This window comes from Bufo gargarizans, chromosome 2 (assembly GCF_014858855.1).
Source record: "Bufo gargarizans isolate SCDJY-AF-19 chromosome 2, ASM1485885v1, whole genome shotgun sequence".
Taxonomy (NCBI): Eukaryota; Metazoa; Chordata; class Amphibia; order Anura; family Bufonidae; genus Bufo; species Bufo gargarizans.
In genome coordinates this window covers 678,645,658-678,665,857 of record NC_058081.1, presented here as the reverse complement: position 1 = coordinate 678,665,857, position 20,200 = coordinate 678,645,658, and the positions used below count along the sequence as shown (strand labels likewise).

At 41.6% G+C, this 20,200-nt stretch overlaps 1 protein-coding gene across 1 annotated transcript; it reads left to right on the top strand.

The window, feature by feature from the left end:
• Nucleotides 1-10,595: 10,595 nt before the first annotated feature.
• LOC122926291 (zona pellucida-like domain-containing protein 1) lies at nucleotides 10,596-19,998 on the top strand. Its single transcript, XM_044277664.1, has 9 exons — nucleotides 10,596-10,683; nucleotides 10,761-10,987; nucleotides 11,763-11,950; nucleotides 16,682-16,754; nucleotides 16,932-17,029; nucleotides 18,073-18,159; nucleotides 18,256-18,415; nucleotides 18,913-18,997; nucleotides 19,985-19,998. The coding sequence occupies exons 1-9, from the start codon at nucleotides 10,596-10,598 to the stop codon at nucleotides 19,996-19,998; spliced, it is 1,020 nt and encodes a 339-aa protein (XP_044133599.1).
• The last annotated feature ends 202 nt before the right edge of the window (nucleotides 19,999-20,200 follow it).

Below are 20,200 nucleotides of genomic sequence, written 5' to 3'. Positions count from 1 at the left end.
CAGTTTGGGAGGCCTTTGGAGCCTGTGAAAATATTCTCTTGGGCAGAAAATAAATCTTGTTTCAGGAGTTCATCAAAACTGAAAAACAGATTGCAAACTTCCAGAGCAGGGATTTTGAAAGAGAATGGTGTGTGAATCACAAAATCTTCAAGTAGATCACAGAAAGCTGGGGCTACCATGTGATGGTAGATAAATAATCCATGACTTACACACTTATTGGTCCAGTAATGTGAAGTCTATATCAGCCGGTATACTCCAAACCGCTTTCTATTACATTCAATCAAGTGAAAAACGCACCAAACACGCATGCTTATTTTGTCTTTGCTTTTATTTTATCCAAAATCAATGAAGGCATAGCAAATGTTGCATTAAGGCATATTCCAACAATAAAAGTCCATAAATACATACAGTCCAGTGTGTCCTTTGGCTGGCAGTGAGGATTCTGTGCTTAGGGTGCAACAAACATGTAAACAGCTACATTTTGGGGGGACTGCCCCATTTGTCAAGCATGTGATAGTCCTGTTTGCAGACAGGGTAAACAAACAAGTGTTTTGTTCCCTACCCTACAGAGACCAACCACTGTTCGTGGATACCTTTTCTTGACCAGAAGGGATTCTGTTTGCTTTTCCTCCATTTTCACTGATTCACAGAACATTCCTGATCTCTTACAACAGGGTCTGATCTGCCATCCAAAGATCACACAGCTCTGTCCGATGGCCTAGAGACTGAACAGTCTATCCTAAGAAGCAAGGGTTTGTCTGAACTGGTAATATCTACTATTGTGTCTAGTCGTAAGGCGGTAACTTCTTATATTTAGGTCATGGAAAGCCTTTTTAGATTTTGCTGAAGATAGGTAGGATTTTTCTATGCCTTTAGATACAGCAGTTATTCTAGAATTCCTACAGGCAGGTGACGGTCTACTAAGTACTATTAAGGTGCAGATTTCTACCTTAATTGTCTTTCTGGAGTCCAAGTTAGCTGATTTAGAATTAGATAAAAGGTTCATTAGGGAGTTAGTAGACTTAAGCCCTTGGTTAGATCCTCTGTTCCTCCTAGGAATTTAAACCTACATTTATCTACATTAATGGACCTTCCATTTGAGCCAATCACCCAGATTCCAATTAAATTATTAATATTTGAAACGGCTTTCTTAGTAGCCATAACTGCAAAGAGTAGGAGAAATCAAGCCTTTTTCTGTAACTCCCCATACCTAATGATTAAAGACAACAGAATTACTCTGACATTCTCCTTTTTTCTGCCAAAGGTGGTTTCAAAGTTCCACTGCCAGCAAGAGGTGTTGCTACCTTCCTTTTGCTCCCCAACGGGATCTAAGGAAGAAGTCTGTTTTGAAATTTAGATGTCAGCAGATGCATTCTCACCTACCTTGAAGCCACAGGGGAATTTCAGAAGTCTGATTGTCTCTTCATTCAGTTCTTTGGTTCGAATAGAGGACACACAGCTACAAAAACGTCATTTGCCAGATGCATAAAATCAACTTTTACTTTGTTGCCAGACCAAGAACAAGGGCCCCCCTAGAAGGTTACGAAGTCTGCTTCTGCTTCATTACTGGAAATTTGTAGGGCAGCAACTTGCTCATCTCCATCAACTTTCTTTAAGCATTATAAGATGGATGTTCTTGAAAATCGGGATCTATCGTTTGTGTGTAAAGTGCAACCTGCCTAGTCAGTTGTTTTCCTCTGTTAATCCTCCTGCTGAGTGCCGTTGAGGAGGCTTGGGGAAAAGATCAAAATTACTTACTGGTAATTAGATTTTACTTTAGTCTCCACAATCACACCTAATTTTCCCATGCATTTATTCCTCCAACCTATTTCATTTCCTTTGGGACACGTTAAAGCCTTCTGCCAGCATGGGCTGGTGTTTCTTCAGGCACCCAGTCTCATCTTCCTGTGTTTTCTGGAAGGATTGGGCAGGGAGAACAGAGGTTGGGAGAGTGGGGCAGTCACTCTCCCTTTCTGTTCTTTGGTGTAAGCCCTTTGGTGAAGAGCAACCTGGGCTGTTAGTGTTATTTCTAACACACAGGATTGGTGCATGCTTAGCAGCATAGGCAATCGGGGATTCTCTTCGGGCAGAGAGAATCCCCTTCCAGCGTCTTCCATCTGTAGTGGGGAGGGCGGGGGGATGTGTTGTGGAGAGTTCAAAAATTCCTGGTGTGCGAATTGCAGTACATCTCGGAAATCTCTTTCTGATGAGATGTTGGCCCCTGGAGATTCATCAGATTTCCCACACGCAGGGCTGCAGTTCCTATCAAGGGCATCAGCCTGGTAAGCTTCCTCCTCCTTTGGGGTTGCACCTTCTCTTAAAGGGGTTATCCCATCATAATGATCACTGTTAAATCTGGTAATAATTTGACAGTGATCATTTTTGTAAATATATTTGATTAACAAATTCCCACCGTTTAGGGTAAAATTCATCCCCACTTACCTCATTGTTGTCATTCAGTCTCCCCTGGTTACGGCCACCTCTCTTCTCAGGAATCCCGGTGGCCACGCTCCTTCTTTTCTCCCGGCTGGGCCGCTCACTGTCCTGAACGCGCACGCTGCCGCACATGCGCGATAGTGACTTCTTCCTGGCCAGAATAGTACAGAGCCGCGAACGTGCACGCCGGCTTTGTACTATACTGGCCTGGAATAAGTCACCATGGCGCATGCGCAGCGGCGTGCGCGTTCAGTCCAGCGCGTGGCTCGGCTGGGAGAAGACTTCAATCAAGATGAAGCCCGACCCCCAGCCAGAATCCAGGAAGTAAACGGCGCGCTGGCAGCAGGTAAGTATGAAAAGGTGAAGTGGGATAACCCCTTTAAGGGCTCATGCACACAAACATATATTTTTTTATGGACAAGGATAGCACCGTTCTATTATTGACCGGACGTTCTGTTCTGGAAAATGCGGAACGCACATGACTGGTATACGTGTTTTGTGGATCCGCCTGACCCCTAAGTCTAGAGGAATTTGTTTTCTGCTTACCACCTGAGTGTGCGGTGAAGGATTTATTTTGCATTGTAGTAGAAGATTTAGTAACTAGTTCCCTATGTTTAGTACAGGCTAGAGAATCTAGAAGAACCTTGGGTAGTGAAAGTGCTAAAAGAAAATGTGCACTATGCAGAAAAGAAAATCATATCCAAAAACCTTTAAGTACTCGTTGAGAAATTGGTGACAGATAAGTTCCCTTCATTTATAGAGATCATAGAAGTCTGCTATTGATCTAAGGATAAATCTAACATCTCCTCAACCTTCTGTCTCTAGCATGTTCATATGAATGATGAAATATTCTCTGGTTTAGCGCTCATGCACATGACCATTGTCTGTTTTGTGGTCCGCAAATTGTGGAAACGCAAAACACAGAGACCAGCCATGTGTACTTCACATTTTGTGGAACGGAATGTCCGGGTCTTAATGTGGACAAGAATAGGACATGTTCTATATTTTCGATGGTGCCACGAAATGGACCTACGGATCTGCATGTTTTGCAGCCCCATTGAAGTGAATGGGTCTGCTTCTGACCCGCAAAAATGTGGATTGGATGCGGACAAAAAAAATAGGTTTGCACACATGAGCCCTGAGTTTGAGTCACTGAGGATGATTCAAATGTTTCAGGGCTTGGTTGAAATACTTAAGAAAAAAAACAAAAAACTATTTACTAAGAATGAAAAATCCAGATAAGACCAGGGATTTCTAACATGTTTAAATGCAAATATCCCCTTGCTGATAAGGACATGGAACTGTAGGATAAAACTCCTAGAGTTGATGCCCCTATGGCACATATTTCAAAGGCCTCTCTCCCCTTTGAGAATATGGAACACTTAAAAGATTACATGGACAAAATATGTTAAGGACTATTAAAATGTGCTTGGGAAACGGGTAAGGCTCTGTATAGACTATTGCCGCAACATGTATGGCTAGATCAGTCTCCGTTAGAGGATCACTTGACTGCAGGTACCTATAGAGAATCTTAGTCTGTCTGCTGCCGTATATAATGCAACTTGCAGGGCAATATGGCTGTGGACCTGGTTTGGTGATGCTGTTTCACAAAATGTGTACCTGTTTGATTCTTTTTAAGGTTAGACTTTGGTACCAGGTTAGATGACATGTTTGATAAAGCATCTGATGAGAAATAGAATTCTCCTGAGACCTTTTTTTTTTTTTTTCCCAAGCAGAGATCTTTTCAAAACCAAGGAAGATTCAGACAGGATTAGAGGTCAAGAGATTCTTCTGGTAAGGGGCAGCCTCTTCAACCTCTAACACTCTCTAACAGTTGCATAGATGCCGGAAGTCCGGTGGGGGACAGGTTGGCGTCTTTAGTCTATCAGAGCCTCTCCCTGGGTTGTAAATACTATTCCATTCTGCCTCAGACAGAACAGAAGTTTCATACCTTTCATGTTAGAAGATGTCTCTTGGCCTATTTGGAGGCAGCAAAGGATGTCAGGAAATCTGATCATCTCCTGATACAGTACCAGAGGAAAAATAAAGGGCTAGCAGTAAGTAAAGCCTCTATTGCCTGGTGGATCAGACTTGCCATTATACTCTATCAGGAGAAACACGTTTCTCCTCTGGTTCGATTAAAAGCTCACTCTACTAGACCCATTTCCACTTCCTGGGAGGAGAGTTCATCAGCTTTTGTTGAACAGATATGCCAAGAAGCAACATGGGCAAATCCTATGACCTTCTTCGAGCAGTAAGGTGGATGTGCTTACAAACCAGGACTTGTCGTTTGGCTGGAAAGTCCTCTTGGCAGTGCTCCCTCGCTAAATTTGATTTCTCCTCCTGTCAGTGCTGTTGGGGAAGAGTTATGAAAATATCATAACTGTTACTAGTAATTGGATTTCCCATAACTTCATTGGGGATTCCCTCCCTTATAATGGTGTGCTTATACTACTGTTTTCTTGTTGCAATTGCATTGTTCTATATATGAAATACTATATTGAGCATCTTTTGGTCTTTTGTCATTAACTCAATTAGTTAGGAGGAGATTCTTTTATTTGGGGCTCCTGCATGGTTTTCTGGCCTCGGGATGGTGGGTCTATCCCCGTCAGTGCTCTTGTGGAATCTAAAGGAAATCCAATTAGTGGCAAGACACATGGGGCCCTGAAATTTCTGATGGCAGCCCTGAGCAACTGCTCACGTTCTCCATACAACCCTCTTTTACATTAGTGAAGCCCTTGTGGTGCTACTCAAATAAACGAATACTCATCTAGCACATACTGCTCTCCCAGTAGGGTTGATGCAGTGGCATCATAGCGTCTGCTGGGCCGAATAGAAGAGCATGCACAGGCCAGGGGAAGATCTTCAGCTTATGCACATTTCTACTCAGCCCTCACTGCATCACACCTACTGGGGTGAGCATAGGCCAGGGAAAGAAGCTTGCATCTTGCCTGCCGGTGTGCACACACAATAATCAATATTACTGTGTGTTTACTGGAAGGTGAGCCCCAGCCACATAGTAGCTGCTCTTGCGGTATACCGCAATACCGAATACCGTATACTGAATGTATACCCTTTCCTGCAGTTTCTATCATATTAGGGAAATGTACTTTGGTGCAATACCATACAGAAGTGTATGTTCTGTCAAGAATGAGGACTGGTTTGGGTCATAGCCATGTCTACCCGTCACTGTGACTTATGGCATATCAGTAATACTATCTAGCTGTTGGCTATACAGCTCATATTAATAAAGAGCTTATACCTAATATCCCTGGCATGTTACACTAACACGACTGATACAAAAAGCACATGTCTACAGACACATGATACCGTCTCAAGTTGTGTTCATGGCCACCTAAGTATCACTTCACACGGCACACACCTCTATTGTGACCATACCAAACAATGGGTCACTGTTCAAAAGGTAGGAACAATGGCCATTAGCTCTAGTGATTAAGTTGCCACTGAGGGTTTATTTTCTGCAAAGAGAAAACACCGTGTTAAATCTAACCTGAGAACTTTTAGTAAGGAGGATTTGTGACCAGTGAAGGAATCTTAAAGGGGTTATCCAATTTCTCAAAACCCCCCCTCATGTGCCAGGCCCCTCACCGGTAATATACTTACCCCACTCCCGGCGCCGCTCCTGGTCCCCGCACCGCAGCTGCTGCTTCTCTCTGCACACGGATGAAAACATCCGGTGTCGGAGGGGAGCAGCCAATGGCAGGCGGGGACGAGCCTCCCCAGCATTCCATGCGTGAAAAACGCAGAATATAGAACCTGCTGCGATTTTCATGCAAGTGATGCGTGAAAAACATCGCTCATGTACATAGCCCCATTGAAATGTATAGGTCAGGATTCAGTGCGGGTGCAATGCGTTCACCTCACGCATTGCACCCGCATGGAATACCCACCCGCATGAAAGGGTCCTTAGGTTTTAGCTACCTGCATGTGGCCAAGTTGCACCCATGTTAAACCAATGGTTGCACAATTTTGTGGTAAAACCATGCAGTTGTTGGTAGCTGGTGGTGGTGAGTTTGGTTTGGATGAATGAGGTCAGCCCATACCTCTGAAATTCCCTGATAGGTCCCAAGCAGGGAATCCAGTGTGAAAAACACTAGATCTTGTTTTGAAATTCATTGAGATCTAATAAGCATGGATCCCTAACAATTCTTGTATAGTCTCGAGAAAACCAAAGAACTCAGGGGATTGATCTGTAATAAAGAAAAGATTACTTATCTGACAGATCCCATGTTATCGCTCCCCTTTTCAGCTGTGACATCACATCAAAATGTGTGATCGTTGCAGCCAATAACTGGCCTCAGCAGTGCACCAAAGAGGCCAGTGATTGGCTGCAGCAGTCACCTGTTGTGGTGATGTAACCGCTAGTGCTGGGAGAACTGGAGCAATGTTGTAGGATCTGTCAGGTAAGTAATCTGTTAATCACAGGTCAATCTTGTGAGTTGTCTGGTTTCTTCTTGAAATCTAGACTCCTTAGTAGTTACTGTAATTTCTCTAGTTACTTAGCTATATATCGGCTCCTTCAGCATTGGGCACGTTCAAAAGTGGTAGAACAAAATCTGCTGTGTCTCTTAAATTGTGCATTTACTGGCAACTCTGCAACACACTGGGCATGCGACAGCTTTGACAATCCACTGTGGAAAATCTGCTACATGTGAATGAGGTTTTTGAAAAGACAATTCACATATATTGTACTTTGTGTATGTTTGGCCCAACATCTTCAAAAACTCCACCCTCTGTGAATGTAGCCTCAGGCCTTGTTCAAGTACCGTATTCCAGCTTTGTGTAATAACTATAATTTGATCCTAAAAACTAAGGGCTCATGCACACGAACCTATGTATTTTGCGGTCCCCAAAAACGGATCTGCAAAAAATGCGCATGACTTCCGTGTGCATTCCGTATTTTGCAGAGCGGAACACCTGGCCCCTAATAGAACAGTCCTATCCTTGTCCGTAATGCGGACAATAATAGGACATGTTCTATTTCTTTGCGGAACGGACATACGGAAACGGAATGCACACAGAGTAACTTTCTTTTTTTTGAGGACCCATTGAAATTAATGGTTCTGCATGCGGTCCGCCAAAAAACCCAAACGGACACGGAAAGAAAACACGTTTGTGTGCATGAGCCTTAAATCTGATCCTGTCATGGGAAAGTAGGGAAACTTTCAATACAAGGCCTTCACACACATCCTGAGATTATTCTGGTAGTACTCTACACTTATCAAAGAATAACAAGAATGAGTGGTCTACAATGGGTATAGAGCATCATTGAGCATTGATCACCCATGATCCTGTCAATAGTTCACCAGTTGTTCTTCTTGGACCATTTTTGGTAGATACTAACCATTGTACACTAGGAACATTCACAAGACCTGCTGTTTTGGAGATGTTCTGTCTCATTTGTCCAGCCATCACAAATTGTCCCTTGTCAATGTCCCTCAGATCCTTACTCTTGCCTATTTTGTCTACTTTGAACACATCAACTAAAGAAATTGACTGTTTACCTGACGCTTAAAGGTCCTTTTACACCACCAAGGAATTTTTGGGTGAATTATTGGGGAAAAAACATTCATGGGACCACTTGTTCCTGAGAATTGGCCTGGAGAATTGTGTCACTGATAAACGAGCAAACTCTCATTTGTTAGCTGAATTGCATATTTCATCAGAAGCCCAGTTGTCGGCAGCACATCCCCTATGTAATCAGCGATGGCGTTGATGGCAATAATGGCATTGGCAATCGCTCCTCCCTCATATATTTTGCTTTAACCAGTGTAATAGGCTGGTGTGATTGAGTGCTGACATATTTGTTGATTGGCACTCATCCTGGTCAATCATCGGGCAGTGTACAAGGGCCCTAAAATATCTCACCACTTGATAGACGCCATTAGTCACAAGATTTAATGTTATGGCTGATTGGCGTGCAGTCATTTTACACTTCTAGCTGATATTTGTAAGGAGGAATTTTCCTTGTAGAAATAAGACTCCTTCTCATTAGGTGTCTTTTGTCCTGGGGGGAAAAAATACACAAAGATAAGATGAAGTTACCGCCGATACCTGTCTGCTGTTACATATTTGTGCAAAATTTCACTTTCCATCCTTCTAATGTGTCTTATAAATATTGTGAGCACTAAACCTATGGATTCTAACTGAAGTCAACGCAGAGGGTTAACACTCATTATCTGTCCTGGTAAGTCATTATTAATGTATTTGTTATTGCATTGTTCTCTCACCTTGAAATCCAATTATATATGTTCTCAATAAAAAAAAATTGTAACCGTAAACTGAATTATTTATTTTGATATTTTTTTTCAATTTCATTCATAGAATTTATTCCTATTGTTAGGGCTCTGTATTGTACATTACAATTTGGGCTCATTTTGATGTTTTTGAGTATACTGTTACCGTTATTATGTTTACTCAGCCTGTTATTTTTTTCATTTTTACTTTTTTAATATTTTTTTCAATTGGTCTTTATAAAAAAAAAAAACTTTCATCAATTTTGTGCTATTGAGTTAAATTTTAGCCTAGCTGCAGAGTATCTTTGTTTCATACTGACCTGCCATGTTATTGTTCTGACAGCTATGTATAGCCCTTATCTCTACATTCCTGACAGCTCATAACCAGTCATTATAGATATCTATGTATCACACTGATTAGAATATAGCTAAATGAGTTTCAGTATCTTGCTCTCAGTATTACATCTAATAGCCTTCATCTTCAGTCCATAGCCTTTATCTCTGAACTCCTGACAGCTCATAAACACTCATTTAAACCATATTCTTATCAGTTTATTTTTATCCCACAATAAGTAAAATGCCATCTTAAAAATTGCCCAATTGTGTTTATAGCTTTTAAATATTCTTTGAGAAAAAATTGCCAAATTGGGTCACAGTGGTGGAGCACATGGTGTGCGCCAGGGTTTATTAGTCCTGTCTAATATTTAGACACCGTAAAATTGAACCAGGCAGTCCAAATGTATAAAAGCAAATTGATGCTGTACCCCACATTAGAGGGAGGCTCCAGGAGAAAGTATTCGTCCCTTCTACGTGCCCGATAGGACTCCTGTAAGATGTTGCAAAAGGAAAGCTGTGTCGGCTCCAAACAAGAAATAAAAAGATCCTCGGCATCCAAGCAATAAAATTCATGTTAATTTATTTTATTTCTTGAAAATTTACAGTGGAACAGTATTAAAATGTTAACGCATTTCGGATGAAATGCTATTTTAACTGATGTTTTTTGGTATGCATAACATGCCATGACAAATGGTGATCTGTTTCATACAAAATGCATTGGAGTTTTGCTACTGTTCTGCAGTACATTTTAAAGGTATGAAATGAAGAATCATGGATTTTATTGATTGGATTATTGCTGAGGATCTTTCTCTTTCGTGCTTAGCCAAATATATTACAGTGGCTCACGCTGTATGATTAATTTGTTGCATCTTGCTAGACTTTGATAGATACTCTTGTCTAACTTTTCACACCACCTACTGGTCATCTTACTCTGCGTCACAATGTTCCTTTCCACCTAAACGTCCCCTTTACCTCTATGTACGTCACTCCTCCTGTCTTGTTAAGCACATAAGAGTGTCAAAATCACATTGTAAATGTGGTGCAAGGCGAGTGTCCAGAAAAACGGCAGCTTAAGAGGAGTAGTAAAAGGTGCCACATTAGTTCACAACAATTGTTGTGAAGTACGCCATTCAGAATAGTGTCTAACGCGAGGGTCACTCCACATGTTGAAACTATGACTCCCAGCATGGACACTTGCTTGGCTATTCATGGAACTTCAACAGAAGTGAATGAAACATGCTGGGTGTTGTAGTGCAAGAGGTGCCGTGTGTATTCCATATTTTAAGGAATGGAACAGCTGGCCCCTAATAGAACAGTCCTATCCGTGTCCGTAATGCGGACAATAATAGGACATGGTCTATTCTTTTGCAGAACGGACATACAAAAACGGAATGCACACGGAGTAAGTTCGTTTTTTTTCAGACCCATTGAAATGAATGGTTCTGCATATGGTCTGCAAAAAAACAAAAACAAACCGGACATTGAAAGAAAATACATTTGTGTGCATGAGCCCTTAGGCTGATGGGTTATTGAGACTGTAACAATAAATGCTTATAGAATTTGAAGATGAACCTCGGCATCATCCTCCTGATATTCACCTGCTTGCAGCCCTGTATTTGCCAATCCTGCTCCCCAGCGTATAATCGACTCCCAGGTAAGGTGAACCCCATGTGTCAGCCACTAATGTGACCTGGATGCTATTTAACCGTTGCTTATCTTCTTTCTGTGTAGATAACAGTGATATAACGGTGGTGTGCGGAGCAACAGATATAAAGCTGTCTATAAACATCTGCCCGATTTATTTTGCCAATTTTCTTCCCAACGAGCTTACTCTGAATGGAAAATACAACAACACGGAGTGCAGGGGTCTCGTGGATAACTCAACAGATCCCCCAGGCTTGAAATTCACCCTACAGCTTGATGAGACAATTAATAATAGTTGTGGAAATTTCATTGAAGTGAGTATAAAACTGTTTAACTATTGTGGTGCTCCCAAGAAAAAAAGACACTTATTCTTTATGCAAATTAGGGTTTCAGTGCACTAGGGGGGGGACAGGAAAGCTGAGGTGCACCAAGGAGCTAGGCTTCGTCTACTTCGTCACAAAATGCATTTCTTTTTAAGTAGGGGGTGCAATAATAGGGAGCCACAATTGTGCCACTCCCCGTCACTGAATCCCTCAGATGCCGCGTTCATACATAATCACGGCACCTGATATACATAACACTGTGTAAAATTTAAAGAAAAACCAAAAAAATCCTAATTACCTGATCCTTTTGTTTGCGACGGGCCAGCCGCCGCCAGCTTGCGAGATCTTCAAGCAAGATGGCGGTGGCTGGCCCGCGGTGAGCAAATTGAGGAGGTAAGTATGATTTATTTTATTTTTTTACACTATTTCAGGTTAAATTGATTTGCTACCACGAAGCACGAGGAAATTTGGGTTCACAGCGAATCAAATTTAATCCTGAAATTCAGCTTGTCCAATTTGTGGACTTTGATTTGCTCAACACTACGAGTGACTTTATGTTCATCAATCACATGTCCTAGGCGCATCTCCGTCCCATTCAAGTGAATGGGGCTAAGTTGCGATACAATGTATGGCGTATGCGTGTGCTTCTTAGCATTGCAGGTAAACGTATTCCATTACCTTAAGTTATATGATACAAACAATAAAGCCCCACAGGCGTCTGCTGCATCTCTGTGCAGGAAATAACAATATAACCTCTTCTTTCTAGATTGTAAATGAAGTCGGCACAGGTGATTTTAGTCAGTATTCCAATGTCCAAGCAGTCAGCATCTCTGGATTTGTGGATTCTTTGCCACTGGCAGAAATGGGACTTGTGTCTTACAGCACAAACCTATTCTATAACTTTTCTTGCCATTACCCACTGCAGTACATTTTGAAGAACACAGAGTTGTTTGTGTAAGTATACGAAAAAGGTTTGCTGGTTTTATTTAAGAGCATAGACCATAGACTCTTAGACCCAAAACTGGATTGTGTACTGTAAGTAGTGAATAGTGGGGGTTCAAACATAAAATGGTGGTTAAGCTCTATGATGGTCATTTATCAAACAGAAATACGGCTAAATTCTTCTACCCACTAACGCTAGGTCTAAAAAAGCAGGAGCGGTATGGGTGTTAAGGGGACGGGCCAGTAGGCCCGTCTCATTTACCATTTTCTACACCTGTTTTAGGCGTAGAAAATGGTCTAAATGTAAGACAGCAAGGAAGCTGTCTTCTATTAAGACTGGCGCTGGATATACCAAAGTTATGTAGAGGCCACCGCCAGGTATACGGGTTAAGACCAGCATCTAAAAGGCCAGTCTTAATAAATGTGCCCCTATAAGTTTTAGATTTATATCTATACACACACAGACAGGGGGAGCCGACAAATCCTCAATTATAAAGGACTGAGCACAGGAGATGGTACTGATTATACAGTTCATGAAGCCTTCTAAATGTTTAAGGCTTCTAAACATAAATGGTGTTGCCACACATTCAGGTTTTGTAAGCCAAGACAAGGAGTGGAGTCCTTAATACTTTCTCTCCTGATTTACTCCTGATTTTGGCTTCAAAAACTGGATAAAAAAACCTGACTGTGGCAGCACTGTTTATGTTTTGGAGCCTTAAAGGCTGTGTACACCTTTGGGGGCAATTTTTTTATTATTGCATTGTATTCATTTTGAGCATTTTTTTTTCTATTGGTATTAATTAAAAATAAGAGCCCTTTTTCTGTACAGAGCTTAGATGGTCTAGAATCAGCCTTTGTATTTTCTCTCTTTTCTGTCAGTTGGGGAGCTGACGGGTTCCTTATCTCTGCTCTCTGACATTATAATTACTCATCATAGCACTGTTGTTTTCTTGCTGATAAGTATGTGGCTTAAATAAGTGTTTATGACCATTCAGTAGTTTAGAGATAAGGTTTATTAGATGACCGTCACAAAGTGAATGTACCAGTCACACAGTTAGAAAAACAGTTAACCATTTGTGACAGAACGGCTCAATATTTTTAATAAAAGCCAATTAAAAATATGATTTTTAGCCAAAAAAAGTGAAATACAATCATAAACAAAAATTGCCTTTGAAGGTGTACATAGCCTTTAAACATTTAAAGGGCTTCATGAACTGTTCAAAGGTCAGTGCTGCCTCTTGTCCTAGGTCCTTCATGACTTTGAGGAACAGTCAGCTCCTCTTTTTTTCCACTTCTCACGTTTCTTCATGTAAACAACTATCTTTGTGCCTTAGTTACTATATGCATGTCATCTCAGCTTCATTACCTCACCAAGCCCCAAATGTTGCTTTAGCCATCTTGGGTTTCCACTCCAGAACACCATCATTGCATTGTTAAGACCGTAGGTCACAAAGCAACATCTAAGCGGGTGAATAGGTCAATCAGGGAAGAGGGGTAGAAGTATTCCCAACCCTGACTACTGCTCCAAAACTAAGGAATGCAAAACGAAAAGGGGGGCAGTAACTTAATAAAACTTAACTTTTTATTGTATTAGTAAATAAAATATAGGCCCCTATTTGACAAAAAACATTAAAAAAATGGCGGGCCCAGAGCTCTACTGGTCGCTGGTAGAGAACCGTCAGGAGCACTGGGTATATCTGTCAAGTGGCTGGATGAATGCTGAATATGACTACTTAACACAAGAAAACTAAAATAATTGTCTCACCATTGTAGAAAGTATGTTTCCTCAAATTGTGTAGAGCAAAGTGTCACGGATGGCACCCTACACGGACTAGCGGGTGACTAGTGAGAATGAAACCTAAGGGAGGAAAGCTAACCCTACCACACCCTACTTGGCCTAGTCCACCCTATAATATCCTCGGTACCGGGTCCAAAAAACCCTGCAAGGGGTGGCCCCGGCTGAAACCTAGTCCTGTTATAGAGATCCTACAAAAGCCCTATCCAGAGTGGGAAAGGTAGCTGGAATGGTACCAAATGCGGGGCTGAAAAACTGGAAAAGTGTATATACAAAAAGTAATACAATACTGGTGTCCCGACAAGGCGGCGTACGGCACAGCACTGAAGTGTAACTTTGAATGGCTGTGGTCAGCGTATGGCTGTATACCAGGGAGTGGGGATCACCAAGGTAGTGGTGTCCCCTCTAGGTGAATAGTCCAGCCGACTATTCACCGTATGCCGCCTTGTGGTATTAACCTGTTGATCATGTTTGCCCCGTGTCCCCTGAAGATTCAAGGGGCTCATATAGATGAAACGCGTCGGGACACCAGTATTGTAGTACTTTTTGTATATACACTTTTTCAAGTTTTTTAGCCCCGCATTTGGTACCATTCCAGCTACCTTTCCCACTCTGGATAGGGCTTCTGTAGGGTCTCTATAACAGGACCATGTTCCAGCCGGGGCCACCCCTTGCAGGGTTTTTTGGACCCTGTACCGAGGATATTATAGGGTGGACTAGGCCAAGTAGGGTGTGGTAGGGTTAGCTTTCCTCATTTAGGTCTCATTCTCACTAGTCACCGGCTAGTCCGTGTAGGGTACCATCCGTGACACTTTGCTCTACACCAGGGATCAGCAACCTTCGGCACTCCAGCTGTGGTGAAACTACAACTCCCAGCATGCACAGCTCCTTGGCTGTTCTCAGGACTCCCAGAGAAGTGAATGGAGCATGCTGGGAGTCGTAGTTTGACAACAGCTGGAGTGCCGGAGGTTGCTGATCCCTGCTCTACACCATTTGAGGAAACATACTCTCTACAGTGAGACAATTATTTTTGTTTTCTTGTGTTAAGTAATCATATTCGGCACTCATCCCGCCACTTGACGGATATACCCAGTGCTCCTAACGGTTCTCTACCAACGACCAGTAGATCTCTGGGTCCGCCATTTTTTTATGTTTTATTAACTAATACCATTAAAAGTTAAGTTTTATTAAGTTACTGCCCCCCTTTTCGTTTTGCATCACAAAGCAACATCTCCCTGTAGTTGAGGCCACAACTGGACAGTGTAGCAGTGTTATCTGAGTACTATAGGGCATTATTATTTGGAAAGTATATGACCTTATAAATAGATATTTCTGAGTTAGGCCTCATGCACACGACCGTTGTTGTGTCCCGTGTCCATTGTTCCGTTTTCTGTGATTTTCTGCGGACCCATTGACTTTCAACGGGTCCGTGGAAAACTCGGCTAATGCACCGTTTGTCATCCGCGTTCGTGAAAAAAATATGACCTGTCCTATTTTTTTCACGGACAACGGTTCGTGGAGCCATTCAAGTCAATGGGTCCGTGAAAAAACACGGAGACACACAAGATTGTCATCCGCGTTTTTTTCCTATCATTTGCATGGCAAACTTGACTTAGATTTTTTTTTTACTTTACTTTATGTCTGGTGATCCTCCAAAAATAAAGGAGGACACACGGAAACGAAAACGGACACGGATCACGGAACAACGCAACCCCTTTTTGTGGACCGCAAAAAAATACTGTCGTGTGCATGAGGCCTAAATCAATATTTTTCGGAAACCATGTGGGGGACAACATACTATGTTTTACTCATACCTTTGTTTTAACCCTTGATGAGATCGCAGATCCATAAAACATTTTCATGTCCATTTCAATAAAGTCTGTTGAAATGATGTGCAACTGAAGCAGTTGTTGGCCATAAATAAGATCTTAGGCTGTATAAAAAGAGAGCTAAAACCAGTGGGATTCAGTTTTGGGCTCCACATTGTAAAAAAAAAAAAAAAAATTGTTGGAGGTCTGGAGAGGTCGCAAAAATGGGTAACTAGATTAATAAATGGGATGTGAGGTCTTTCATATAATGAAAGGCTTAAAAAAATTGAGCTTAGCATGAAAAAAATCCATATTAGTGTTGATCTTATTTACATGTGTAAATGTATGTGTGGCCAATACAAAGAAATGCCCCATGATTTATTATCTCCAAGAACTTTTCAAAGGCCAGCCATTATATGCAGAGGTAAGGCAATTTAGACATAAGTATGGGAAAGGGTTCTCTACAGTTAGAGAAGTCAGAATGAAGTGTCCAAGCCAAGAGGTAGTAATAATAAATACTATATCAGTATTTAAAAAACAGCTTCTTTTAAGGGAAAAATATCAGTTAAACCAAGCACAATGCCCTGTAGTGCTAGCTCAGCTAAATGTAATGATACCTTTCATTTAGCGATTAGCTGCTTCTTACTGGAGAAGAAATACTTTTCAACCATTTGCAGATGATCATTTAAGTGCCCAGAGGGTGGGTCGCAGCCGCTCTGTGCACCCTCCTCTGCCAGCCCCTTCCTCTCCTTCTTGATTGACAGGGCCTGCTTATTGCCTAGTCATCTTGCCTAGTCCTGTCAATCAAGAAAGAGAGGGAGGGAATGAGGAGGAGCAAGGGTGCACAGAGGGTTTCGGGCCTGCCCTCAGTGTATTCTGGAGAAACAATAAAAAAAAATTCTCCAGAATGAAGCAACGGATCACTAAGTGACAGGTATTATTACTTTCAGCTGAGCTCGTCCTACAAGGCATTGTGCCTGGTTTAACAGGGAATTTGCTGGTCCTATGTCTTTTTTCAACCTATGTAACTAGTGTGTCGAAGGAAAATACCACTGAATTTTAAAATCTGTTCAGATCTCTCAAACATGCCTTTTTGTTGTATGTACTAACTCTTTACTACTATCTGCTGATTTTCCATAGGTCCTTTGGAGCAGTGGCTATCAATAACAACAATGGCAGCTTCATCAGCACTCTGCGGATGAGGGTTTTCATGGTACGTGTGAGCAGAAGTCTTTGGATGTAATTTTGGTGCTTTCTATACCGATTCTTTGATTTTATGACCGTGTTTGATTAATGGTTTATCTTTATTGGCAAAACCAAGAGCTGTAGGTAACGTGACGGTTCTAGCATTATCACTGTCCTTAACTACAGTGTACATTTTGAATTAAAGGACGCTGATTTCACCACGGAATCAACTACAAATGGCACCGTATATGATCTAAAGAAAAAAATATACGTGCAAGTAAGCAGTAATAACTCGGCAATGAGGTACAGTATGAGTTCATATATGATACAGTCATTTCTTAGTTATTTCTTGTTTAGGGAGAGCAGAGTAAACACTGAAAAGAATACTTAAAGGGAGTCTGTCCCCAGCGATTGTGGTTCACATGATTAAAACAGTCTTTTTTGTTTGTTGATCTGAGGCTCTGCCCCAGAGATATGATACTTTTTCTTAATATAGCCAGTGGCCAGGAGAGGCTGGCCACAGAAAGAAGTGGAGCTTGGGAGCAACAAGAGCAATGGTGACACCCTTATTGCTCTCATTCATAATTTGCATATTAAGAAAAATGATCAAAACTCTGGAACAGAACCTCAGCTCAACAAAGGGAAAACAGCGTTTCAATCAGGTGAACCACAGATATGTGTCTATGCTAACAATTACTGTAGATAGGTAGATTGCTGGGGACAGATTCCCTTTGAAGAGGATATGTCCCAATACAAGGTGTAGTTTATGTCCTACAAGGCTGCCTTTTCCTGTGTCTGCTTTTAAATAAGTGCGTTTACCTGTTTCTGAGCTCTGAGCTCAGGGTCGGACTGGCCCAACCAAGTACCAGAGGATCTTCTGGTAAGCCCAGGCTCTGTTGCAATAGTGGGCCCTGAATGTCCATGAGAAAAAATAAGACATTTGGAGCTGCCTTTGGAGCCAGTCACTTGCAACTAGGGTTTATTACTTTGGTAACCTTTTAGATTTTATTGATATTATAGGAGTTGGGCCCCAAGAATAGAAATCCCAGTCTTACACTATCTGATTTATCTGTGTCAGCCTGGTCACTGAGGATACATTGTCTGACAACCCTTTTTGAAAAGACTTTGGTTGTTAGTTACCAGTTTATCCGACATGATTGAGCCGATCATCTCTGATCTAGATTGAGAATGTGTAGCCGTCATTTCTCAAAATCATGGCGGCCTTGATCGAACCCTGAAATTTTGGGATTGTAGAGTAATATGCATCACGTATTTCATTTATGACAACGCTGCATGTTTTTATTTATAAATTTTTTATTACCAGTAATTTGTTCTTTGCACTTTAGCTACAATGTTAATCTGGATCAGTGCTTTGCCACACCCAGTCCTCTTGTCACCAATGGAGTAAACGAAAGCTATGCCTTCTTCACAGGGTAATGTAATGCCCGTTTTGCTTCCGTAAGAAAACTAGACGCAGTCTTAAAGGCCCAACCTAATCTTGTGTGTATATCTGTCATGCTTTGTTACAGCTGCAATGTACAAAATAGAACAACTGTTATTTTAAATGGTAAAGCCACGACGGCCAAGTTCAGTTTTGAGACTTTCCGCTTTGTGCAGCACAGTGGCCAGAAAACGTCGTCAATATATCTGCACTGTATGACCCGCCTCTGTCTCTATGACCAATGTCCTGTAAGTGATCATCACTTAGAATTTATTTGATAAATGGATGCTAACACTAAAGTCTGTTATCTACATTTCTGTACACTACACATTGATATCTGCAGCCATGACAGGCTGATTAGAATGTTTTCACCAGGATCAAGGCTTGGGCACTGCATACTGTACACTCAGAAACAGAGGGCAGTCATATGCTCCTTGCCATCACGTATTCACACGAAAAAACATTCCTATATCCAAAACAGCAAGAAATATGCAACTAGAAATGGTGCTTGTAATATAGAACCTGATAGTATACCGATTAATCAAACAGTTTTGGTCTTCTAAACTTTCATCAGTGCAGGATGTGTACATCATGGTGCTTAGGCTTGGGAGTGCTGTTTTGACTTTAAAGGCAAGGCAAGGTTAGGGTGAGAAGAGCTCAAAGGAACCAAAAGTTTACAAAATAGGAAAATTAAAAAAAATATATATTTTTAATCTTAATATGTATATTTACTTTCTTTTTAAAGACATGCGCAGGCTCCAGAAAAAGGAGACAGGCTAATTCCGATACAGAGCCAGTGATGATTTCATCTGGTCCCATCTATGTGGCAGGTAAAATTTCTAAGATGGGAGCGAGTATAAAAAAAAATAATAAAATAATCTTGATCCGGAGTGTATATAATTCACGATACTTTACTGAAGATGCATAAATGGGTGTAGAAATAGCGGCTGTAGAAATAAAAGTCCACAAATACGTGTTTAATCAGATGCTCCAGATCCTCCTTAGTATCTTTTTGCTGTGTATGCTTCTGGCCAGAAGTTTGGCTTTGGTTGCTAAAAATCAGCTGTAGCACCTGCAATTCATGGATTGGTGAGCTTATACGACTTTTAGTTTACAGGAATTAAAGGGGTTGTTCACCCCTGGTGACTTTTTGTTCTTCAGAGCCCCCAGGCTGGACCCACGGTGGTAAACCTACTTTTCAGATTCCTGCCACTGGGTTACGGCTCCATCCCTGGTCCCCCAGCTCTGCAGGTCCCGGGCTACCCTACCTCAGCATCAGTTTTTACATGGGTCATGTGACTGCTGCAGCCAATGACTGGCCACAGCGGGCATGTGACCCAGTGATGTGTCACGCAGGGGTGATACTTGTCCGCTGTAGTCAGCGGTCATTTGACCCGCATCAAAATGAGTGTTAATGAAGGGAAACCTGGGGCCTGCAGAGCCGGCATGGAAGAGGTTGAGCTAGAACTCAGTGGTGGGGATCAAGTAAGTATGATTACCACTGATGGTCTGGCTATGCTGCAGGGGGGTTCTGGAGAAATAGTCACCAGAGGTGAAAAACCCCTTTAAGGTTGGCATTTGTGTAATAAAACAACTTGTGATATTGGTCATCAACTCTTTTTTAGGGTCAACAAGTCAAGAGTCCGGTGTGTTCAGTGGTGGTAAGCATTCTGTTCTGTATCGTCATATTTTGAAATCAAAATAGGAAATAAAATAGAAAATATCATATAATTTAAAGCCATACTACAAAAACATACGCGTTAAACAAGCACCAGTCAGAAACTTTTCTGTCTGACTCTTCCTTTTATTCCCTGCAGACAGATCCAGATGATGCAAATGCCAGATTAATAGTCAGAAGCCCGGTACTCTGTCAGTACTACAATGGTGTGCTACACAAATAATGTACCGCTCTGTGGCACGATACTCAGAGAAAGTGGTGCTTTTCTGTTAAGGTGTGCCTCCAGTTTTACAAGCAAGACAGTTAGAGTGCAAGTTTTTGCAATATAATATTTTTTCTGAATCTGTGTATTACC

Bases quoted from the DNA above. Each gene is read 5' to 3' on its own strand.
- LOC122926291 (XM_044277664.1), top strand. From the start codon at position 10,596: ATGAACCTCGGCATCATCCTCCTGATATTCACCTGCTTGCAGCCCTGT. The intron at 10,684-10,760 runs GTAAGGTGAACC...CTTTCTGTGTAG, and splicing joins AGCGTATAATCGACTCCCAG to ATAACAGTGATATAACGGTG. The intron at 17,030-18,072 runs GTACAGTATGAG...TTTGCACTTTAG, and splicing joins AGTAATAACTCGGCAATGAG to CTACAATGTTAATCTGGATC.